The 27,119-nt window shown below is 36.0% G+C and overlaps 1 protein-coding gene across 1 annotated transcript in view; it reads right to left on the bottom strand.

Moving 5' to 3' along the window:
• The window catches only part of LOC150091873 (proline-, glutamic acid- and leucine-rich protein 1-like), a 181,238-nt gene that overhangs the window by 118,571 nt on the left and 35,548 nt on the right, over positions 1-27,119 (bottom strand). Inside the window, exons 5-8 of the mRNA XM_090377263.1 lie at positions 26,834-26,914; positions 22,110-22,169; positions 16,120-16,267; positions 10,485-10,620 (exon numbers count right to left, since the gene is read on the bottom strand). Of these exons, the coding sequence (XP_090233389.1) occupies positions 10,485-10,620; positions 16,120-16,267; positions 22,110-22,169; positions 26,834-26,914 (425 nt within the window). The remainder of the gene's footprint in view (positions 1-10,484; positions 10,621-16,119; positions 16,268-22,109; positions 22,170-26,833; positions 26,915-27,119) is intronic.

Below are 27,119 nucleotides of genomic sequence, written 5' to 3'. Positions count from 1 at the left end.
ATTTCCAAAACTGCACCAGAAAGAGATCTGAATTCAGTTCCACCCACATCCAGTTAAATATTTTGTAATACTTTAATACATTACTAATCTTTACTAATTAGTAATTAATACATTACTAATCTAATACTAAATCTAATACATTACTAATCTAATACTAAATCTAATACATTACTAATCTAATACTAAATCTAATACATTACTATAAGGAATTGTTAAAATGCCAAGAAAGACTTTTCATAACTTGTTCTATTTTAAGCTTTTTTGTGTACTTGTCAGCTCCCTGACCACAAACCACTCCCCCCACCAACCCATAATAGCATCAGTAGATTCTCACATTGAAATTGACAGCAATGATTTGCAAAATATCTATTTCTTTGCCTTCAATGATATTGTGAAGCACTGGTAACTTTTTTTTTTTTTTTCCCCCCTCTTGAAATTGATTCATTTCAATTTGATTCAAAAAACTTTTTCTCCAAATAACATTATTGGATGATGAATTGGTTCTCTAAATATAATTATAGTTAAGTTAAAGGTAAGTAATATTTAACTTTTTGTTAAATTCTGTTTGGAGCTGGCAGAGTTTTGACTGCTGTAGAGAAACAAGCTTTGGTCTTCAGAATTCATGACAGAAAGTCAGCTGGCTGCTAAAAGTCCTTAATTTACCAAATTTATTCATAGTCATATAGCTTCTGGTATGAGTATATTAAATATTTGAAGTGGTAACATTTCATTGGATCATATCAGCATACAAATCACCACAATGGTACAATGTGCAAATATGCACCAATGCTTTCCCCCGCCCTTGATTTGTTCTTTTACCATATGCATAAAACAGCTTAGGTTAAAGTTTTACCACATAAATTGCTTTGATGTGTATGAGATATTGTCTCTGTGCGTGTCTCTCATATCTGTCAGCTCTATTGGCAATGTAAGTTAGGAGTTGAAAATGAATAATTTATTTTCTTTGAAAAGAAATCATTAATTATATTAGTTTTTAATAAACTTTAAGTTCTTTTATTAATCTTTATTCTTTTTTATTAATAATCTTAATTTTACATAATCATATAATTTTACAATTTTATTAATCTTTATTGCATCTAAAACTGAGAGCAGATAACATCCCTGGGCCGTAACATATGCAGTGAGTTAGAAATTAAACCTACAGAATAAAATTTGCTTTTTTCTTTTTACATTTAACTTAACAATTATGGCACAATATTCTTAGGTCATGTTCTCAAACTATTCACAAAGCCATATTTTTTAATGAAATTAGGAAAATCACAGAATTTTTAAAAAATATTTCAATTTTAATATTTTTTTATTATTTTTCATAAAAAGAAACTCGAAGGTACCAAACTGTAGTACAATGGTGAGACTAAGAAAGGGTCAAATTGATTCAAAAATATAGATTCTCTATCGTAAATCTGGAGAGTTGGCAACTATGTTATCTGCTCATACAGTTTTGTTGTGTATTATGTCTAATACAAAACTGATCTGTATCCACAGACCAATTTTCATATTGTGCAGGCAGATTTTACTGTTGCAAAAATGACTACGGTTCTACTGTGCCAAGAAAACTTGTGCAGGCAGGCAAAAATTTCTCATTTCTGACACATTTTGAACCAAATGAGTGAAAAGCAGTATCCTCTCACAGAGAACAGGAAAGATAGACAATGAAGATAACCTATACCTTCTACAAATGTCGCATTTGTTGCAGCGCTATTCTCAGACATTTATCATTTCTAATTTTGTTTCTAAGTCTGCAATATTCCATTTTTTGCAAAAAAACCAATAAGTTTTAAAAATATAACTGTAGAATTTCCTTTAAAGTAACTTTTTATTCTAAAACAAATGTCTCCACAATTACAACTAAATTTTGGCTAGTGGCTGCAAAAATGGAAACAGTGTTAAGTCAAAAAAACAATGAATGTTTTAACCATAAATTTAAAGAAATAATACCATAAAAGCTCAAATATTTGTGTACCAAAACCGTGAAGCTGACAACGTCCCACTCTAATAAGTAAAGTGGTGGTATTGCATTGGTTGATCAGAGTCATCTATCACCTAGTATTGCTTGGGAACACAGAACCTTTGTATCAATGATCTTGGTAAATCACCCCGTACCATATTCTTAGGAATTTTCATATTGTGCAGGTGGGCAAATACACTACACTCAATGCCTCCCATGGTCTTGTAACAAAAGGATGTTAGAAGAATCCTGAACAACCTTGGTGCCAAAAATTGTACAGTTTCTGATGGCATTTCTCTTGGAGTATCTGTTTCCAAAGTAACAGAAAAATCTGTTACTTTGGAAACAATACTAGATGCCGGCGTCAGCTGGCACTGTAAATGCCTCCAAAACAGCAAACTACAGATGTCATTTCTAATGTCAGATCGTTTCAAACTAGAAGGGGAGTTTCTAACATTTCACTGTATACCACCAGCAACTCACCTTTTCTATTCTCAGTTGCAAGGTGGATGTTGTTCAAATTGGATGAACTGTGCTTTTATGTATACAGTTGATTGCGAGTAGAAAGAGAAAACAGTGATGGTGGATTCATCCAGCAAATTCAAACAGGACAGTTTTATATTATGTTTGAACCACATAAGAAGTTTCCCGAGAAGTTTTTTTTATTTTACAGAATGTCAATACAGAGTTTTGATGAACTTTAATGCTAATTAGTGAAAAAATTGCAAAATTTGATACCGTGATGAAGAAATCACTGCAATAGATGTTGATGCTTATGGATGCGATGGTGATTTGAACATTTTTAAAAATTCAAATTTTGGAAGAAGATTACTAATGAAACAACTTCATTTGCCATTAAATAGAGCTCTTTCTGGTACAAATGAGCTAGCAATGCCATTTGATTTTGTAAGGGATGAAGAATTTGGACTGACTGAAAATTTAATATGACCATACCCATCAAAAAATTTGAGAAGTGAGCAAAGAATTTTCAATTGTAGATTAACTTGAGCAAGGTGACTTGTAGAATGAACGTTTAGAATACTGAGCAATAAGTCGTGCATTTTTTACTCTAGCATATTACTGAATCCCCATTCCGCTAGTGATGTAATAAAAAATTGTTGCATATTGCATAATTTTGTGAGAAGATTGTTTGTTTGTTATTTGGTTTTTAAGAGCATTAGCAACTAAGGCCATATTGCTCCGGGATATGCGGTGGTCATTCCCTGACCTTTCCGCATCCTCCGTATTTGGTGGTGACGGGCTCGAACCCCGGTCTAATCAAGAAGCGTGTGCTATGCACTGCTGCTCCTTCCCACCTGGCTACGGAGGCGCCTTTTGTGAGAAGAAGGGATGGATTGAAGACACATTAACTTGTGAGATGGAAAAGGAAATGGAAACAACAGCAGATGGAGGGTGGTCTTCGGGCGTGTCAATAATAGATTCTTTTTCTACATATTTCAACAATGTTGGGGCCCTTTCATGGCAGAATATTAGAATATAATTACAACAGAATTTATCCTATTTTTTAAAATAAATATTAGTATTTAGTAGAAAATTAAAATTCTGAAAAATAAGAAACTATGTATAACGAATTTGAATTAAATGTGGCAATCAAAAGACTTTTTAAATTATTTAATACTTTCCCTCACATACAATAAATTTCATTAAACCCTTTGTTTAATGTTTGTCCTCTGGGTTAATCCTTTAATGCCATGTTGTAGAAGACAGGCATTCTTTCCACCTCAAAAATAAATTTCTCGGTGTCAAACATCAAACAGAAAGGCTTTTGATACTGTTGCACATGGAAGACTGCTGCAAAAATTGGAGCAGTGTGGCATTGGAGGCAAATTGCTGCTGTGGATAAAGGGGTGGCTGAGGGGGAGAAGACAGAGAGTGGTAATCAATGGACACTGCTCAACGTGGACTAATATTATTAGTGAGTTCCTCAGGGTTCAGTGTTGGTTTGTTATTGTTAGCATTAGCATTAGCATTAGTAGAGGCATTTGATGCAAGAAAGCAAGCTTATGCAGCATCAGCCAAAAAAAAAAAAAAAACAAAAAAAAAAAACCCACTTCCACTTCACCCCTCTGTTCGTTCAAAATACCTGTCCAGCTGAGCCTTAAACTTATTTAGGCTATCAACCTCCACCACAAGGGATGGAAGTCTGTTCCACCAACCAACCACCCGCTGGCTAAAGGCAAATTTCCGCACGTCTATCCTACATCTGTCTTTCCTCAATTTGAACTTAACTTATGCCCTCTCAGGTGATTTTTCTGAGCTAGAGGAAGAATCCCATCAGCATTGAGCATGCTTAAACCATTCAAGGCTTTATACACCTCTATCAGATCACCTCGCTGGTGCCTAGTCTCCAGACACTGTAATTTGCAAAACTTAAGCCTTTCTTCGTAAGAGCACCCCTTTGTTCCATTCACTAATCTTGTTGCCCTTCTCTGTACTCGTTCCAGCAGCTCTACATCCTTCTTGAAATGAGGCCTCCAGACCTGTACACAGTACTCTAGGTGTGGCCTGACCATCGCCTTATACAATGGAATAATCACCTCCTTATCCCTGCTGGAAAAATTCCTGTATATCATTGACAATACTCCATGAGCTACTCTTGCAGCCCGTCTGCACTGCTCAGAGAACTTCATATCTGCCTGCACAACCACCCCCAAGTCCCTTTCATTCTCTACCACTGTCAGTGTAGTACCACAGAGTTGATACGTTGCTCTGGGGTTGCTGTTTCCCATGTGTAGTACTTTACATTTGTCAATGTTAAACTTCATTTGCCACCTCTCAGCCCATCTGCTCAACCTTTCCAGATCCTGTTGCAGCAGCATAGTGTCAGTAGTGTCCTTGACAACCCTACCAACCTTTGTATCGTCTGCAAACTTGGACATTAAGCCCGATATACCATCATCAATATCATTTATAAATACAGAAAACAATAATGGACCCAACACTGAGCCCTGAGGGACTCCACTAATAACATCAGTCCACGATGAGCAGTGTCCATTGATTACCACTCTCTGTCTTCTCCCCCTCAACCACCCCTTTATCCATAGCAGCAATTTGCCTCCAATGTCACACTGCTCCAATTTGTGTAGCATTCTTCCATGAGCAACAGTATCAAAAGCCTTTCTAAGATCCAAGTATATAATATCAAAGTTATTCCCTGCATCCAGTTCTTTTGTGACTGCATCATAGTATCCAATCAAGTTGGTCAGGCAAGACTTCCCCTTAACAAAACCATGCTGTGTCTGAGCTATAACTGAAGTCTTGTCTAAATGATCCTGCAGTGCGTCTTTAACCAGTGCCTCCATTAATTTTCCTGGAACAGAAGTTAAGCTCACAGGTCTATAATTACTTGTGTCAGCCTTTGATCCTCCTTTGTGAATTGGGGTCACATTTGCACATTTCCAGTCTATGGGTACCTCCCCCTGAGTCCAAGGAAGCTCTCATAATTATGGCTAAGGGTTTGCTTACTTCCTTTGCTGCCTCCTTTAATATAACTGGATAGATCCCATCCACCCCGGGTGCCTTTCTTGTGTTTATCTTCAACAGTTTCTCCTCCACTTTACTCCCAGTTATTTCAAGATTCTGTAGCTTACTGCTAGAGTTGAATACACCTCTGGCATTCCCCTCGCTGAATAACTCCTCATGTGTGAATGTCGATGCAAAATATTCATTTAGTTTGTTAGCTACCTGAGCAGGATCATCAACACTTGACCCATCAATATCAAGTGGACCAATCTGATTCATCCCCTTCCTTCTAGAGTTTACATAAGTAAAGAACTCTTTGCTGTTTTTCTTTGCATCCCTTGCCAAGGATTTCTCGTAATCTGCCTTCGCCTGCCTAACCTCCTTTGTAACTTGGTTGCATATCAACTTGTATCTATCATAGGCTTCTGTGTCATGTGTTAATTTGTATGTATCCCATGCATTTTTCTTCCCTGCCATATGCCTCATTAGTTCATCTAACATCCATTTTGGCCTAAACCTTGAACAATATTTCTTAGTTGGTATGTAAAGCCTAGTAGCTTCCAAGATAAGTTCTTTGAATGCTTCCCATTTTGAATTTGCTGTTGGTAACATCATCAGTTGGTCCCACTGTATAGAATTTAAATACTGTCTCAGTCCATCGTAGTCGCCTTTACGGAAGCAATAACCCTTCCCTTTACCCCTAATGGTAGTTACCTCTTTGAGTAAATCCCACTTCAGCACACTGTGATCACTGCCACCTAGTGATTCATTTATCTGCAGATTCTTAATGCATGAAGAATCACTGCTGATAATCAAATCAAGAGTATTACTCCCTCTAGTTGCCTCCCGAACATGCTGATGTAGAAAACAATCGTCCAATAAATCCACAAAAGCCCTGCTAGTGTGTGAGTAACCAGCCCCCAAATTCCAGTCAATATCTGGGAAATTAAAATCTCCCATTATAAGACACTCTGATTTACTGGCCCACTCTATTTCCCTGTACAGTTCCTTATTATACTCATCAGAGTCATTAGGCCTATAGCACACTCCTACTCTCAATTTTGATCTCCCAATGTTTATGTCACACCAAACTGACTCCACACTGCACTGTCCAGCGATGTCGACTGGCTTCACTTCCTTGGTTTTTATGTGTTTCCTAACTAATAGCATAACCCCTCCCCCCTTCCTATCCTGTCTATCCTTTCTGTAGACGTTGTACTCCCCAAATTGCAGTTCTGCATCCCTTATATCTGTGTGACACCACGTCTCTGATATCCCAACAATATCTGCCTTCGATGTTTTGAGCAATACCTCAAATTCATCAAATTTATTTACTAAACTCCTAGCATTGGTGTACACGCAAGTATACCTGCACCTGTTTCTATTCTTAGCTACCCTAACACAACCCATGTGTTTACTTGTACCGCAATGGCTCCCAGCAGTCTCTGAAATACCATGCATCTTGTTTTTCAGGCTTCTGCTCATTCTAATAGAAGCCGTGCAAGAATCTCTTTCACCTCTGCCAGTGGCTACTGTCAATCTATTGGTCTTTGTCTCCCCCCAAGCTAGCAGTTTCCCGACCCACCTAACACTGCCTCGATAGCATCAGCAAATATTCTTGCACCCTTTCTATTTAAGTGTATCCCATCCCTGTAGAAGCAATCTCTCCTGTTGTTGTTGTTGTTTGTTATTTGGTTTTTAGGAGCATTAGCAACTAAGGCCATATTGCTCCGGGGATATGCGGTGGTCATTCCCTGACCTTCCCGCATCCTCCGTATTTGATGGTGACGGGCCCGAACCCCGGTCTAATCAAGAAGCGTGTGCTACGCACTGCTGCTCCTTCCCCCCTGGCTACGGAGACGCCTTTCAGTGTTGGGTCCATTGTTGTTTTCTGTATTTATAAATGATATTGATGATGGTATATCAAGCTTAATGTTGAAGTTTGCAGACGATACAAAGGTTGGCAGGGTTGTTAAGGACACTACTCATGCTATGCTGCTGCTGCAACAGGATCTGGAAAGGTTGAGCAGATGGGCTGAGAGGTGGCAAATGAAGTTTAACATTGAGAAATGTAAAGTACTACATATGGGAAACAGTAACCCCAGATCAATGTATCAACTCTGTGGTACTATGCTGACAGTGGTAGAGAATGAAAAGGACCTGGGGGTAATTGTGCAGGCAGATATGAAGTTCTCTGAGCAGTGCAGACAAGCTGCAAGAGTAGCTCATGGTGTATTGTCAATGATATACAGGAATTTTTCTAGCAGGGATAGGGATGTGATTATTCCCTTGTATAAGGCATTGGTCAGGCCACACCTTGAGTACTGTATACAGGTCTGGAGGCCTCATTTCAAGAAGGATGTAGAGCTGCCGGAACGAGTACAGAGAAGGGCAACAAGATTAGTGAATGAACAAAGGGTTGCTCTTACGAAGAAAGGCTTAAGTTTTGCAAATTACAGTGTCTGGAGACTATGCATCGGTGAGGTGATCTGATAGAGGTGTATAAGGCTTTGAATGGCTTGAGCATGCTCAATGCCGATGGGATTCTTCCTCTTGTTCAGAATAATCACCTGAGAGGGCATAAATTCAAACTGAGGAAGGACGGATGTCGGATGGATGTGCGGAAATTTGCCTTTAGCCAGCGGGCAGTTGGTTTGTGGAATAGACTTCCATCACTTGTTGAAGTTGATAGACTAAACAAATTTAAGGCTCAGCTGGACAGGTATTTCGAACGAATGGAGGGGTGAAATGGGAGTAGTGGTTGTGTATTTTTTTTTTTTTTTTTTTGGCTGATGCTGAATAAGCTTGCTTTCTTGCATCATATGCCTCTACTAATGCTAATGATCTTCTCCAAATAATAACAGACAAATGAATGAAGGATGAAGGCCAACCACCCCATGCACGGGGAAAATTTCTCCTTGGGCAATATCAACACTAAGTCGCTGGCACTTTCAATGCCTCCGATGGCATCAGTGGGCATTGAATGCCAGCTAACATTGTCCAACGTGGCGGTGGAAGAGCCCATCTAGTTTGCATGCCTTTCCCCCCTCTGCTTCCTGTAAAACCAGGTGTTCGAAGGGCACTTTTCCAATGCCACGCTTTAAGTGCCCTTCTAGTACAGCCCTTAAAATATCACAAAACCTTCTGTTTGAGTAATGATTATCAATATCCTCCCATTATGTGGACTACAGAGCTTGGCAACCTAACACCTTAAGAGGGGAACCTTACTGAAATCTATAAGGCTCTGATAGGGTGATAGTAAATTGAATGAAAAACTATTATATGAATCCCAGAACTAGAGGCCATAAATTCAAATTTCAGAGAAAGAGATTTAGATTGCATTGTAGGAAGTTTTCTTTTAGAAAACTTTCTACAATGCAATCTAAAAGAAAACTTCCTTCAATGCAATGCAGCAAATTGTCATATACTGAAATAAGTTGCCTCTGTGGATATTTTGAGGCTGACAGCTTGGGAAAAACAGTTGTGAGGAGGAAACACACAGGTTATCTATTTTCTTTTTATTTTTTTTATATATTAATTATTGATTTTTATTATTTATCTTTATATTTTTTAAATTTTTATTTAGTTATTTATTTTATTATTTTTTGACCAATGCAGCAAAATTTTGTGGTTTCTTTGAACTATAATGGCTAATACTAATACAGATTCTATCAGACTTTACCCACTAATGATACACTCACTTTTGTTAATCATCTTTGGAAAAATTCTATGGAAAAGTTTGGTGAAACTCTAGCAGTTGCTCTTGACATTTCAAATCTTTTGATGATGATGTGTGGCATAAAGGTCCGTAAAACAAGCTCCTGCCTTATGAACTACACTACTTTCCGAACTTGGTAGCAAGTTTTTGCAGTGGACATTCACTATAGGTGATGACAGCTGGCTCTCAGTGTTCTAACTTCTCAACTAATGCTAGTATTCCCCAACATTCAGTTCTTTCTCCCATCCCCTTCGTTTCAATTAGAAATCCTACCCATAGTTTTACTGATGACAGCACACTACATTCCACCTTCCAGTTCAAGAAACCTTACACTACACAAACAGCAACTTCCTAAATATCTCCTATCAATTCCATATATGCTGATTTCCAGGTAATTCTTCAATGGGAGCAGAAAAAACTTAGTTAATTCCAATCCTTTTAAAGCTCTGTTCTGTCTTATTTCTCATAAAAAAAGAGTCTACTGCTCCTATGTTCATCTTCAATGATACTTATATTTCCAGACAAGATTAAGTATCTATTGGTGATTACCCTGACTTCTAATTTCTCTTGACTTAAGTCGATCACAAATAGTTCTTCTTCTGCATCAAAAAAACGGGGTGTTCTTTTCCATTGTCATTGTTGCTTTTCTTCTGAACAGCTACTGACTCTGTACAGATGTGATATCTATCCTACTATGGAATATTGTTCTCAAATCTGGGATGATGCCCCCAAACTCTCTAAAGCTCTAAGACTCTATTCAAAAGAGGGCAGTAAGGTTAATTAATGACCTTTCTCTCACAAAGTCTATTCACTCTCTGTCCCACAGACATTCAGTTTCTGTTGCATGCCTTTTCTACAGATACTTCCATGGGCACTGTTCTTCTAAACAGGCATCTGTAGCTCTGCCAACCTTTTCAAAACATTCCAAACCCATGATTTACCAGTCAACATCCAACTCCAAACTCTCAGAACTAACTTTCCTGCTTCCTCATTTATGCCTTCTGTTTTCTAAAACGGCCATCCTTCACATGTATTTTCCAAAAATTACAATCCGCAGAAATTCATAACTAATGTTGGCAAGTATCTTCTGTCTTCTCAGCTTTCAACCCATGCATGTTGCTAAGTACTAGAGGTTCTAATACATTTTGTGTGTTTGTGGGGAGCCAATCTTTTGGTCTATACTAATAGTAATAACTAAAATTTAATTTTTTAATATTTGTAACATGATGTATATTTCTATTTGGGTTAAAAAAAAAAAAAAATGATTACAAATATGATTGATTTAAAGTATGAAAGCATTCATTCATTACTTACGTTAGCATTTTCACAATGCACATTCCAACAGACTGAAATCTTTGGTTTAGCTTCATTATGGCACCCAATGGATCATTTGGTGGTGGTGGAAACTCCACACCATCAGAATTACTATATTCTGAAAATGCATAATCCTCTGCAAATAATGAAATGAACCATTTAAAGATTTTTTTTTCAGTTACACACTTTCTTGCTACATATTCTGGCAACTAAATCAATGATAATTTCACTTTTAATTTTATAGAGACATATACTTATCAAACTTATACCCATTTAAATTTATTTAAATGTTGCTCTGCATCAAAAATGTATTACTAACATTACTAAAAGATAACCATTTTTCATAAACAAAATTTACTTCTGTAATTCAGATGTTTCTCAGTTTTCTTCAATTTGGTTCTACCCTCCCCCTTTTAATTTTAAATCTATAAATATGCAGAAGAAACAGAATTAAATTAAAATTTATCTTAAATAATATAATTATTTTCTCTTTGTATTAGAAAAAATATATATATTTTTTAAAATTTTCATTTCTTTTTTGCATATTTCTTCAAAGATCATACCAAGAGAAGTATGGGGATGCAATATTAGTAATCAGTTTCTACATAATCTATAAGTTGACACAAGATTTCCAATTAATTGCTTCTGGTTAATGAAGATAACTGATATACTTAGGAAACAAAAAAGGACATTTTTTAGAGTCAAGTTAGTCAAATAGTACTTTATTTTCTATTGGGATATATGAGGGGTCCAAGTTTATTCTTGATAAGTTTGGCAATTGAGTCCCTGTTGCTGTTTGTAATTAGGCATCAAAATTCATAAGAGACAATATCCAAATGGTTTGTCTCCATGTTATCCACTATGGCCCCCAAAAATCTCAGTACTTTAAAGAACTTCAAAGACCTTTTCTTCGTACTGTCCAATATCTAACTTTGATATTAATGGTATGCAGGGTAATGTTTTAATTCAAAAATTATTATATAAAATATTATTGATTTAACAAGCCTTTCAGTTGGCTAAGTCTACCTTACTTTCTTAGATGAATTTTATACACAAACAAAAGGCCTCAGCAGTGTACCATCAGTGATACACACATCACAGGGTGAGAACCATTTCTTGTACAGAAAATAGTGCATATCTCTAGGATGGAGAAATTAAAAAACAAAAAAAAAAACAAAAAAAAAAAAAAAAAAAATCTGTTTCTGATATGCAGCAAAAAATGAATATAGATAAACTATCAATATGGCTAGGTGGGTAATTATTACAGAGGTGGAGGAGTCTTATGTAGTAGTAATAGTAGGTGGCATGTGATGCAAGAAAGCAAGTGTATGAGCATTTGCAGCATCAGCCAAAAAAAAAAAAAAAAATTACAAAACAATCCCCTCTAAATGTTTGTCCAGTTCCTCCTTAACTTTATTTAACCTATCAACTTCCACAACGACATTTGGAAGTTTGTTCCAGCATTTAATCACCCACTGGTTAAAGGCAAATTTCTGCACATCTATTCTACATCTGTCCTTGCTCAAATTCAATTTATGTCCCCATAGGTTCGTAATCTGAACAAGTGGAAGAATCTCATCAGAATTCAGCGTGCTAAACCCATTCATACACCTCAATCAGATCACCTCGCAAGTGCCTAGTTTCCAACTGCTGCAATTTGCAGAACTTAAGCCTCTCCTGGTATGAGGATCCCTTCATTCCCCTCACCAATCTTGTTGCCCTTCTCTGAACACACTCAAGCAAATCTACATCCTTCCTAAAATGAGGCCTCCAGACCTGCACGCAGTACTCAAGGCATGCCTGACCATTGCTTTATACACAGGTACAATCACCTCCTTTTCCCTCCTAGCAAACTTCCTGTATATCATTGACAACACCCCATGACCTGCCCTGGAAGCCTGTCTCCATTGCTCAGAAAACTTCATATCTGACTGCACAATTACTCCCAGGTCTTTTTCATTTTCTACCACCTTAAGTGTAGTACCACACAGTTGGTACGTTTCTCTTGGGTTACTTCTACCCATATGCAGTACTTTGCAGTTTGCAATGTTAAACTTCAGTTGCCATTTCTCAGCCCATCTGCCCAAATTTTCTAGATCCTGTTGCAGTAACACATTGCCATTACTGTCATTAACAACCCTGCCAACCTTTGTATCATCTGCAAACTTCGATACTAAGCCTGATATACGTTCATCAATATAATTGATAAATATACAAAACAACATTGGCAGTGAACCCAACACCGAACCCTGTGGGACACCACTAATAACATTAGTCCACGAAGAGCAGCACCCATTGATTACCACCCACTGTCTTCTCCCACTCAACCACCCTTTTATCCATTGTAGCAACTTACACCTTAATACCATTCTGCTCTAATTTGTACAGCAGTCTTCCATGCGCAACAGTGTCAAAAGCTTTCCTGAAATCCAAGTATATGATATCAAAATTATTTTTTGCATCCAGTTTCTTTGTAACCACATCATAATAACCAATCAGATTTGTCAGACAAGACTTACCCTTAACAAACCCATGCTGTGTCTGAATTATTGCTGCAGTCTTGTCTAGATGATCCTGCAATGCATCTTTAACCAGTGACTCCATTATTTTACCCGGAACAGAAGTTAAACTAACTAGTCTGTAATTACTCGTGTCACCTTTCGATCACCCTTTGTGAATTAGGGACACATTGGCACATCTCCAGTCCGTGGGGACCTCCCCTGAGTCCAAAGATGCTCTCATAATTATGGCTAAAGGTTTGCTTACTTCCTTTGCCACCTCCTTTAATATAACTGGATAGATCCCATCCACCCCAGGTGCCTTTCAAATGTTTAACTTCAACAATTTCTCCTCCACTTTGTTCTCCGTTATTACAAAATCATTAAGCACCCTGTTACAATATGATAACTTTGTGGCATTTTCAAACCTTAATAACTCCATGTGAGTGAATGTAGATGCAAAATACTCATTCAGTTTGTTTGCTATCTGAGCAGGATCATCAACAGTCAAACCATCGATACAAAGTGGACCAATCAGATTCATCCCCTTCCTTTTAGAGTTTATATAAGTAAAGAAATCCTTGCTGGTTTTCTTAGCATCCTTTGCCAAAGATTTCTCGTAATCTGCCTTCGCCTGCCTAACCTCCTTTGTGACTTGATTACAGACTAGCTTATATATATCATAGGCTTCTGTGTCACCTGATAATTTATATGCATCCCATGCAGTTTTCTTCTCTGCCACGAGTCTCATTAGTTCATTTGACAACCATTTAGACTTAAACCTTGAACAACATTTTTTAATAAGTATGAAACGTTTAGTAGCTTCCACTATTAATTCCTTGAATGCTTCCCACTTAGAATTTGCTGTTGGTAACATCATCAGTTGGTCCCACTGTACAGAATTTAAAAACTGTCTGAGACCACTGTAGTCATCTTTACGGAAGCAAAAACCCCTTCCTTTATCCCTGATGGTAATTATATCTTTAAGTAAATCCCACATCAGTACACTGTGATCACTGCCACCTAATGGTTCCTTTATCTGCAAATTCTTAATACACAAATTATCACTGCTGATAACCAGATCAAGAGTATTACCCTCTCTGGTTGCCTCTCAAAGATGCTGCTGCAGAAAACAATCATCCAATAAATTCACAAAAGTCTTACTAGTGTGCGAGTGACCAACCCATAAGTTCCAGTCTATATTTGGGAAATTAAAATCCCGCATTATAAGACATTCTGATTTACTAGCCCACTCTATTTCTCTGTACAATTTTTCTTTGTACTCATTCACGTCATTAAGCCTATAAACACACTCCTACTCTTATTTTTGCTTTCGCAGTGTTTATGTCACACCAAACTGCCTCAAACAGTGCACTGTTCATCTATATCAACTGGATGCACTTCTTTTGATTTTATGTTTTTCTTAATTAACAGCATAACACCTCCTCCCTTCCTATCCTGTCTATCCTTTCTGTACACATTGTACTCCCCAAATTCCAGTTCTGCATTCCTTATATCTGTGTGATGCCATGTCTCTGTTATCCCAACAATATCTGCCTTTGAGGTCTTGACCAACACTTCAAATTCATCAAATTTATTTACTATACTTCTAGCATTGGTATACAAGCAAGTATACATGTACCTATTCTTATTATTAGTTACCCTAACACATCCCATATACCTACCTGTTTCACGATGACTGCCATCAGTCCCTGAAACCCCCAACGCCACTTGCTCCAGGCCACTGCTTATTCTAATAGAAGTTTTGCAAGAATCACCTACACCTCTGCCTGCAGCTACTTTTAACCTTTTAGTCTGTGAATCCCCCTAAGCTAGCAGTTTTCCGACCCACCTAACACAGCCTCGATAGCATCAGCAAATATTCTTGCACCCTTTCTATTTAAGTGTATTCCATCCCTGTAGAAGCAGTCTCTCCTGTTAACAAGCATAGACAAGGCTGAAAAAAACTCTACCCGTTGAGCTTTGCACATTTCCTCCAGGGCCGAATTGATTGACAAGACTCTCATCATGTACTCCCTCAAATCGTGTCTGGGCAGAATTGCAGACACTTTCAAATTTAACCCTAACTCACGAATTTTTTGCAACATTGACCTGTACTTGTTAAGTAAATCTGCAGATATCCTACTCTTAATATCATTGGTGCCAACGTGTACAACAATATCACCCTTTGTGCCCTTAAAAGATGATACATGCTTTACAATGTCATAAACTTTTGCCCCTGGCAGACATACCCTGGTCCTATTCCATCTATCCTTTTTACACAATATATTCCCCGTCTCCCTGACAATAGAGTCACGGACAATAACTAACTCCTGTGGGACCAGCGCATTCTGCCTTGGAGATTGCCGCTGTGTTACCTGATGCCCAGGAGTGAGCTCTGGCATTGAGTTGGGCAGCTGAGAGCTTGACGGGCCCCTCATATTAATTTCTTTGAGGGCATCTACCCTACACCTCAAGCTCTCATAGATGCCCATCAGAACGCTGTGTTGACACCTAATTTCTAGACACTCTCTGCACCTGGCACACACACAAAAGACATCCTCCTTGGCTAGATCATGTTTCATTCCAAAGAGTTCCGCAAACATTTCACAAGTTGCACATTTTTTTAGGCTGTGATGCGTTGAAGAATTCCCCCCCCCTCAGTTCCCCCCAAGTCACAGCACTCCTGTCACTTTGTACCCGTATAAATTTAATTAATTAAATTTATTGATCTTATCTATTAGAAACCTAAATGCAGGGATGCGAATTACGCTATATAATTTTACGTTAGAGCTACCTAGTTACCACAATTAAAAATTTGAATTCCCTACCACTCTATACAAAAACAATGGCTGTAAGATTCAAACAAAACAGAGGTTTTATGTATATTAAGTAGTAATCTACAAAAACTCTTATCTAAAATAAAAATAATCAGCGTATCTAGAACTATATGGCTACTTATAAAGTTCAATATAAAATAACAATTAGGTAAATAAAATGGCAAACACTTATTGCTTTTTCGGAGCTTGTAATTCACAACTGTAATTTTTAAAGAGAGTCAGCACCCTTTGTCAACGTGCGCGCGCGCGTGTGTGTGTGTGTGTGCGCCCATGCATGGCAGTGTTTTATGAACATACCTGACTCAATATTTTCATATAATCCATCTAGAACCTTGTGAAGAGTAGAAAGGAATTTCTCTAGTTGAATCTGCCAGGCACCTGCATGGTTCAAACACTTATTTCCTTCACTACATGACGGAAACAAAGCAAAACATAGTGCAACAGGCTGAAAAATAAAGAAAAATATTTAAAAATGAATCACCTTAAGGATGAATCAAACAAAACAGAACTCTTTGTATTAATACATTTTTCTAAACATTTTATTTCTATAACAGCTACTCATTTAATTTGTATACCAGAACTACCACAACATTTAACTGTCAATGTGGTTCATTTCCTTTTCTTTCTCAAAATGCTCTCCATAAAACTGGATACACTTGAACCATTAATACAAAGTGTGGCAATAAAGTTCCCAGACTGGTTATGTTGCAGTCATGTTCAATGAGTTTGAAAATAAATGGAAGTGGCATATTGTAATTCAAAGTTCCTCCAACAGATGGTGGTACAGAGATCATCCAGTAGGCTGACAGTTTCCAAGTAACAACCAGTTTTCTTAGTGACATTAACATTCCATACCACAATTTTGCAATGGAGCAACGAACCAATATCACAATTTGCTTTAAATTGGGAAAATCTGCAACAAAACCATATGAAATGTAAAAATTGTTTATGGTGATGAAATGTTAAGTCATACCAGTGTGTTTGAATGGTATAAGTGGTTAAAACTTTTAGAATGTTCGTGATGACCCAAGAAATGACCTCTCAAAATGAGGACAGAGTTACAAAAGTCCAAAAATTTGTGGCAAGAGATTGTCATTTGACCCACAGAATGATGGCTAATGAGTTGGATATGAATAAGGAGACAATGCTTGAATTTCTGCATGAAGATTTATGGAAAAGGAAGGTCTGTGCTGCAAAATTTGTGCCGCAAAACCTCAGATGAGAAGAAGCAATGAAGGGTGTCATCATATGAATTGTTAAGTCAATCCTAATTTCCTCGACTGTATTTTCATGGAGATGAGCAATGTTCTTTCAGTATGACCCAGAGATGAAGCATCAGAGCATGCAGTGGACTTAAATCATCGCCAAGGCCCAAAAAGGTTTTTTTTCACAGAGTCCAGTATCAAGATGATGCTGATCAGGCTTTTTGACAACCAGTATGATTCACAAGTAATTTGTACCTGAAGGGGAGAGTTAATGCTGCATGCTATGCACAGATGCTTCAAAGCTGCATCTACTGAAGATGCTACTACTGAAGTGCATTTTCCAGGTTAGGCCACAATTTTAAGAGAAAAGCAGCTGGTTCATGTTGCACAACAATGCCTCCACACATTCCACACTTGTAAAGACATTTCTGAAGAAATATGGCACTGTACATATCAACCATCTACCCTACTTTCCTAATCTTACACTGGCAAAATTCTTCCTCTTTTCCAAAGTGAAAACTGTCCTCAAAGGAAAGAGATTTCGGGTTATTACAGACAAAGAAAAACATTACCACCAAACTGAGCATCATCTCTTTGGATGCCTTTGCTGACTCTTTTCAGAAACTTTTAGAATGGGATGATATAATAAGTGCATTCAATCAGGTAATAAATTACTGTGAATAAAAATAAAACCATTTTTGAGCTCTTTCATTTTTTATTCTTATTATTGCACCTGTCCAGGAACTTTACGGCCACACCTTTTATATCAAAGCCTTTTGCAAGTATTTTTAAATACTTGTCCTTTCGTGTCTGAACCAAAATTCCAGCCCTTTAGCTTTCCTCAACCTTAGGAATAAGATATTATATAGTTTAAGGTCAGGGGAGAGTATTTTGTTTGTCTAACTGAGTATTTGTGCCAAGACAATTAAAGTTGTGAGGTATCCATGTGTTATGTCTGTAAACTGCACACATATTCTGTGCTTGCATATGCAGCCAACCACTGTCATGATGCAAAAACCATTTAGCATTTGATTTGCATGTTTTCTGCAAGAAAAACTTCAGTTGATGGGAAGAAGCAATCCTGGAATGCATAAGACCAATTAAATTTATCATAACAAAACGGCCCAGAAAAATTCCTTCAATCCTGACAATTCAATTTGAATCCAGATAAGGTCTCTTTCAGATAGTGCAAAAGAACAGCCAGTTCCTACACCAATTTTTGGTGTAGGAACTGGCTTCTGACATGAAAAGAGCCATTGATTCTTGTATTTTCTATTAACATACAGAACCCATTTTTCATCTCCAGTAGCAATTTGATGAAGAAATTGTTTGTTTTCCTGTATGGCCAGAAAAATGGTGCAGACTGCTGAATATTTAACTATTATAAGCTGAGTTTACATAGAACCCAAACTCCTTGTTTGCTGACCTTCTCACTCTGCTGAAGAGGCTTTTCTACAATAAACTATGAAGAATAAGTTTGCAAGGACATGCCTTGACAGCTGTGTGCAGAAGGTTGTTGTCCAGCTCCATTAGCTCACCCAAACAATGAGCATCAGAATGTATAAAATCATCTGATAGGATTTGGTGGGCCAACATTGGCATATGCAGATATCTAGTGCAGGGGTGGCCAACCCAGGTGCCACAAATGTCACATGCAGCTCTTGTCTGTGGCATGCCTACCAATTCAGAAAAAATTACATAAAAATTACATAACTGATTTGAAAAACAAGATGTGAATACAAGCAAATACATTTTAAATTCCACTACTATAACGATGAATATTTATATATTTATTATTTAAGTAATCTATAAATTAATTTTATATAAATAAAACTGTTTCCATTATTTAAAGTGCTTGGGCATAAAATTCTTTTATGTAGTTAACAAGAAAATTTGATTGGGCCAAGATGATAGGGGGGGGGGGGGGGGAAGTTGACTGAATACCTTCAACAGACCAACCTTAAAAGCTTCTGTATTTAGCATTTATGGAAAAGTAGTAAGTGAATTTTGAAATGTAGTTGTGACTATTTTTCCCCCCTTCCAAATTTGATATGGCTGGTTGGTTGGTTGGTTATTGGACGTTTAATGGCGCATCAGCAACTAAGGCTATCATGCGCCAAGTCAAGGGTAATAAAATATAAAATAGCATATCTAGTTAATATATTATACACAAAAATATGGCATAGACCATTTACAATATGCTAAACATGAGGGCAGTCTAAATAAAACTATGTAGATTAATCAGTTCTAAAAACCTGAATACATCTGACACATTGTCATCGTCGGATAAAATCTGCCTGAGTGTATAGGGCTCAGACAGATGGTTAAAACATGAATTTGATATGGCTTAAGTGGCATCCAGATCCATCCCTAGGTGGCACGTGACATATTTCCAATATATGTGGCATGCAGGAAATGGTTGGCCACCAATGATCTAGTGCATTAGGATAAACACTGTAAACCCTTTTACTGATCACCATTGCCCTGTTAACCTGACGAAATTCACAAGTGCATACATACAATTATAATATGATTCTCTTCAATTGTTTTATTACTCATCTTGTACAGGCATATCTGGGGGAAAAAAATTATTATCAAACTTTACTGAGGAAAAAAAATCATTACTGAACTTTATTGTAAAGAAAAATTATTACTGAACTTTATTGTAAATAATAATAAATTTCTATTTATTCTCAAGACAAAGCCAGAAGAATTTAGATATTTACTATGGCCACATACATATTCAAGCATGAACAGCCAGAATTTTCAGGTGCCACAGTTCATGAAGGGCTGTGCATTTTCACAGTCAAGTAGAGGCTTGAACCCACAACCTCCTTACTTGTGGCTCTGCACACTAACCACTGGTCCATGGCTGGCCCAGCACAAAACACATTCAGGTACTTTTTGGCAGTGTTAAAAAAAAAAAAAAATTTAAATCTAAAGTAAAGTTACATAAAAATTGCCAATACAATATAATGAGCAATATTGTCACTATAAAATAAACTTAAAAGAAATATGAAAGGAATTTTAACAGATACATATGATAAGAATAAAAACAATAAAACAAAACTTCAAGGAGTTTACATTTAAAAAAATATATTCAAGCTATTTATTAGAACAATATTTATATAAATACAAATATTAAAAATATTTATTTACACAACAAAGACAAGCAAACAAAATAAACACTTGATATGTATGGTACATACAGAAAGTAACATGTTATCTAAAAAAAATAGCTATTTGCACAATGAAATGAATTACTTAAAATAAAGTCAAGGTACTTTATGTGTCACTTAAAACTCTGCCATATGTTACTTTGGTTGCCACAAACAACTTTGGTTTTAAATGGTGATCTCCAACTTCTTACTACAAATTCACTGATACCAAAAAGCACCAAGTACACTACTTATAGCATACTTAGGTGTTTCTGACTCAAAACTGAGTCAGAAACACCACTCATAAAATCATCCTATTTTCATACAGTGAAGACACACAAATCAAAAATTAACGAAATAAAGATGCAGCTTTTATGAAGAGAAATAAAAATTACATATTTTCTACTGTAAATATGGAATACAAACATTAAATTAAGGGAATTGGAAACATACATAAATAATGTGTATTGTTCAATGAGGATTTTATTTAATTTTCAAAGCTTTACTTACTTTTGAACCATCCTGTTTTAACAATAAAATTTGCCCAAGCTTTCCCTGTACAGGCAGTTCTCGCCTTTACGAGTTAATTCATTCCTAGCGCGCACTTGTAAAGTGAGAATTTATTTCCCATAGACATAAAGTTAAAAATGGGGGTTATGTTATCAACAATGAAATTAGTTAGCTAATTACTTTATGTTTAAACAATGATTGATTTATCAAAAGAAATGAAAACGTAGCCTGTAAAATCAAGCAAATTATAATAATAGAGAAATTATTTACAACTTACAAATGTTAAAGAATATTTATTCATCATCATCACCTAAATGCACACTCGTCGATCACTCATATTGACTCGGCACTCGTTGGTTTGTTGCACAAGGAGTCGTCTTATTCAGAAATGTTCAAAAGAGGGTCTGTTTCCAAGATAATCTTCTCTCTTAATTATAAATTTCACGATTGCATGCATAAGCATTTTTTTAACGCACAAATTGCAACTAACATGATTCACATGGAGTAACAAGTTTACGAAGCTTAAAAAAAAAAAAAAAAAAGGAATGAAGAGAAGATTCTGAAAATTTATTTATGATTTTTATACGATTGAAGATTTCAGCAAAGGGGAAACACGTTTCACCATAATAAAGTAAAAAACCACACAATTCCAGCTATCAGTATTTTCGCAAATGCAAGAAGATCAAGTTTACTACCTGTTTATAATTGCTTGCAGTAACCGGAAAGTGTAAATTGTTTTTAATGTTTATGGTCGTGACCTCCAGAAATGTGCTTTAGAAAAATATCACAAAGGCGTTTAAAATTGATTCTTATAACGGAACATATGATAACGATCAAAGTGTAGTGCATTTTAATGATTTGAATTGGTAACTAATACAATTTACAAACCACGCTTGTGACCTTTTATATGGCTTTAAGGTCATGCTCATGACCTTAAAAATGACATTTTAGAGAGATAAATAGCTTAGTTATACAGCGAAAATTTAAACTTCCGAGATCTTGAAACAAATTACCAAAAAACAATATGTTATTTGGTTCACATTACGATATTTTAACAATACGATGGTGTCACTGGAAATGATTAACTGTACTATACACTGTATTGTATAGCTACGAACGTGGTTTGGAATGTGGTATTTATGAATGTTTAACATTCATTTTTTGCAATTAATGTTCATATTTTCGATTTTGTTGATACTTTATACGTGGGGAAAAAAACTCTTAAACCCGGAAACTCGTAAAGCGAGAACTGCCTGTATATTTAACTTTCAAAAGCAATGACACATTACAATTTTTTTTTATTATTTCAATATTAGGTGAGGACATCAAAAATAAGTTGGTGGACCTTACAAATTTAAGCAAACACACAGACTTAGTAAAACAATTAACTAGAAATGTGGATGCAGAAACTCACCTCTAGAGAATGAAAATGGGAACTTGCTAGCTGTTCAAACAGGAATTTCTCTATACTAGCCTGCATGAAGAAAAATTATTTTCAAATTAGTAAACAGATTGTTAATTATAGAAAAGTCAAATTCCATGTTTATAAGGCATATCAGCAGCTTTAGACCTTGTCTCCTCATAAAGCTGACATAAATTATGTCTATCTAATGCTTTTCAACCACTCACAAGCTGTAAAATCTTTTTGCAAATCAGAATGTTTTTGTATAACTTCCAATAAAACAATAATATGTATATGCATTAAATTTTAATTTTAATACAATGGGGGAACCCCAGTGTGCCTCAGAACACCGGTTCACTTTCAGTGCTGCTATAGTGTGCTGTCTACCATATCCACCAGACACTATAATGTGAGAATACAGAGAGTAGCATGCAGACTGCCAGCATGAGAATAGCATGCAGACTACCAGCAGTATAGTATGCAATCTACTGGATGCTATAGTGGATGATAAAAATATGATATATGAATAAATATGAATGGGTTAAAAATACAGAATTATGTGCTAAATGATTTTTAATAAAGACTAAATATTAGCTTAAATGATATCCTTTATGATGTATACACAAATAGGTTCAATAGTACATTTAAATTAATACTTACACTTCTTATACTTTTTAATGATATACACTTTGAATATCATTTAAAAATGTCACAAATAAATCGTCTGCATCTTTTCTTAGAACTTTCCAGCAAAAGTGATCAAAGTAAGATTGAAAAAAACTTACTGTTAATGCCACTCATTTTCTTTAGAATACGTGTTTTGGAATCCAACCATGACTATTCAATTGCTTGCATGTTTTCTCCTGTCACTGGATCCACAATTTTCTTGATGGTTCACTATAAAATTGCAGTAACCCATGACATTTAGCCTGCTATACACAGGCCATTCATCGGAATGAATCACTGAACCAGATTCACATTCCCGTTCAATGATGGGGATCAAAGTGCCTCTGTCAGGCCATTGCACATAAAAATACCAACAATAAGACCTTGTTTGAGACCAAAAACCCAAGGCCCATCAATTCTGGGTCCATAGTGCCTGTTGTTTTGTACAACTGCATTACTATCTTCGGAGAGAGGAGCTTAGTCACCATTTAGCATTCTTCCACGATTATATTTCCACTGACCAGCAAATCTTGCTTCCTCAATTTGAATGGTTTTAAGCTCTGTACCAACCATCTTACTTTGTGTTGTTATTTGATTTTTAGGAGCATTAGCAACTAAGGCCATATTGCTCCAGGGATATGCGGTGGTCATTCCCTGACCTTTCTGCACCTTCCGTATTTGGTGGCCATGGGCTCAAACCCTGGTCTACTCAAGAAGTATGTGCTATGCACTGCTGCTCCTGCCCACCTGGTCTTACCTTGTGTATGAGAGAAACAGTGGCCCCACACACTTCTTTGCACATATTATACCAGTCAGTTATAGTACTGTAAGACTTTTCTGTTAGAGTAACTGCCATGTCCATTGGTATTTCCAGTACGAAAAAGAACACCAGTTCTAAAATTTTGCACAAACTCAGACTGCAGTTTAATTTGTTGTTTGTGTCCCTATAACAGAAGAATGCATTGCCTTTCTGGATACAACGTGAAGTTTGGCACCCTTTAAGCATATAACGAAGTATAGGCCTATATTCTCCACCTCTGTCACATTTTCTTTTTTCTTGCATGATGCTACCACATCGATGACAAGGCCCTGCATATTGGTGTATGTCCAGAAGATGGTGTTCGTGTAGAAATGCATTCAGCACATACCTTTGAGTTTTTATCATAATACTGCACTACATAAAATTAGAGTAGCTAATGATTAAACTAATGAAAATCATTTAGCACATAATTTTGGATTTTTATCACATTCGTATTTTTCATATTTATTCATATATATTTTTAGCATCCACTATAGCGTCCGGTAGACTGCACACTATAATGCTGGTAGTGTATTGTGGCACTCTAGCATCGGTAGATGCAGTAGACTGCACGCTATAATAGCACCTCACTTTCTTCTCTGGACTGTAAAAGTAATGCTATACAACAATGGTTCCCAATGTTTTGTCACTCAAGTCACACTTTCAGTTAAAAAGGTGAATATTAACTACACACCGAAATAGTTATTGTCATTGAACTCAACAGAAATTTTCCTAATCTCATGGCATATTTATATTTGAAAATGGTCGTGGCACACCAATTGGGAACCACTGATATAATATAATAAATAAAATGTGCTGTATTTATCAGTTATTTTTACCTTGTTTTTTCCAAATGGACATATTAAAATGTCTTAATCCTTCCTTTGGGCAGTATTTCTCCTTCCTGTGAGCAGTATTTCTACCTTTGCTAAAAATCCCTTTCATTTGTCCCTATAGAGGATCTTCAGAAAAGGAACAAATATAGCTCAAATTAACATCATCATCAAAACCATTACACTGAATAGGTGAGAACATCACTATGATATGATAGTACAAATATAAGTCCTAGATTATCAGCCTCCCCTTATGTATCCTATTTCCTATTGGATCTTCAGCTCTAGACAGAGTTAAGCCCTCTTTTTATAATGCTTGCTTGACCCCAGCGATCTGAATTTCTCCTGGTCTGCCAGTGGACAGGCCAGGAAGAAAGTATGCCTAAAAATTTGTATTCCATTCAATTTTTGCTTCACATATTTATTCAACTCTCTTATCTTCCTTCTGCCATCATTTTTACACATCATACCATCTTAAATAAGCTTCAGTTACCATCGTTATTCAGTTTTTTAATTATTATTTTTTTTTATTTCTTTCTTCAAAACTCACTACAAAATTTATTTCATACAAACTTTTTATTCCCTCATGATCTTTCATGAATTTTAGCAAAAACATGGCAACGTAATCTTTTATGCTGCCATTGAAAGAGCAGATTTCTAACTACTTTATCATGCACATATTCAAGATCAACAAATCAAAAATACAAGTTCTTGTTATATCCCCATGCCTTTTCTATAACTTGCCTTAGTTTGAATATTTGATCCTGGAATCCCTTATTTCACCTAACACTTGACTGTTTTTTCACCAAGAGCTACATTCAACAATACTTCTTGCCTCTTCTAAGATACTTACATAAATTTTATGGGGAATTTACTTGCATATATTTTACCAATAAGGAGAGATAGTCAAATTAATTACCACATTCAGCTGTATTTCCCTTTTTGTATATTGAAACAATCAAAGCCTTGAATGGGTTCAGCACGCTGAATTCTGATGGGATCCTTCCACTTGTTCAGATTACGAACCTAAGGGGGCATAAATTCAAATTAAGAAAGGACAGATGTAGAATAGATGTGCGGAAATTTGCCTTTAGCCAGCGGGTGGTTAATTGCTGGAACAAACTTCCATCTGTCGTTGTGGAAGTTGATAGGTTGAATAAATTTAAGGAGGAACTGGACAGGCATTTGGAGGGAATGGTGTGATTTTTTTTTTTTTTGGCTGATGCTGCATAAGCTCATACATTTGCTTTCTTGCATCACATGCCACTACTACTACTACCTTCTGAAAAACAAACTCTATGTGATATGACATTATTTTCCTTCCCGCTATCATCATTTCAAATCTAATTCCATGTATGCACTTGCTGTTTTTCCATACCTGATATTTTCCATGAGCTTCTCTACCTTGATAAAACAAATATTCTAAAATTTTTGCCACTTCAATCTTTTCTACTTCTTCAGTCTTCAACTCCTTCATTTAGCAAATCAACAAACTATTTACTCTACACTTTTACAATATTCTTCCCTTCTGTTTTAACTTTACTCATCATTTTTTAATTACTTTATTTTTCTGTTCTAAGATTTTTAACTTAATACCAGAACATTTTTCTAACTTCCTAATACTAGTTTTCCACATCTTTTTTCTGAAATCTTCCTGAGATATTTCTTTAGCCTCTTTCACACATATCTTAGTCCTCTCACACTTGAGAGAGCTAACTTAGGTGAGAAAGAGGATTTAGTTGCCAAAATTTTTTATATATATTTTTTTCTTTTCTCTAGCTACCCCTCTTTTACTATGTACATATGTTTTTAAATAAATATTTCACTGTTGCAAAAGGTATAGTTCTCCCCCAACACCCATTGCACTACTTTTTAAACAAATCTTATGGCTTAAATAGTCCTTAATGAAACTTGTATATGAAAATTACCATAAAAATTCAATTCAATTGGTTTGTTTTAATCGGAATATTTTCCCTGTCATTTTCCAAAGTTATATGATAGCAGTTTCATAATATGCTACTTTGTTTATTAGCAAGCATGTTAAATATAGTTAAAAAAGCTTATTTATCATGATTTTCAAATGACTCGATCTGAAAAGTAAAATTGCCATGTACATGAATTCTATTTAATCAGTCATATATGGACTTTAAGGCTTGCATCTCTCGAGCCATATAAAAGTAACCTATGAGGCTCTGAAGCATTCAAAGACAATTTTGTGCAGCTCTCAGGATTACTAAGCTTGGTGGTGACCAGGCTCAATAATCCTGAGATTACCAAAGCTACTTGCTCTACTCCAACACAAATGTACAGAATGAATTCAAAACTAGTTAGTTGGCTCCTCAAGATTAAAATTATAAGCACTTTTATTTTTACTATATAACATAAAAGCTTCTACATGAATATAGAGTAGATATTTAAAAACAAGTTACAATATTTACCGAGTTATGACCAGAAGCAGAAGGTAATACTGGAAACACTTTCATACACTGGGCTAGGCATTCCAAAGCTTCAGTTATCCACTATATAAAAAATATACATTAATATTATGTATTTAAAACAAACTGAATTGCACAAGAAATAATAATCAACCAATATGATATGAATCATTAGAGAATAAAAATAGTCTTCATTAATGTATTAAGATGATTATACAATTTCTTCTGGAATTGCTAAATAGCTACTGGGGGGCTAAAATTATAGAAAGGGATGCCATCTAACATGCAC

The sequence above is a fragment of the Mastigoproctus giganteus genome, chromosome 1 (assembly GCF_048544385.1).
Source record: "Mastigoproctus giganteus isolate SK-2022 chromosome 1, ASM4854438v1, whole genome shotgun sequence".
Lineage (NCBI taxonomy): Eukaryota > Metazoa > Arthropoda > Arachnida > Uropygi > Thelyphonidae > Mastigoproctus > Mastigoproctus giganteus.
This window is presented reverse-complemented; position numbering and strand designations above follow the sequence as displayed.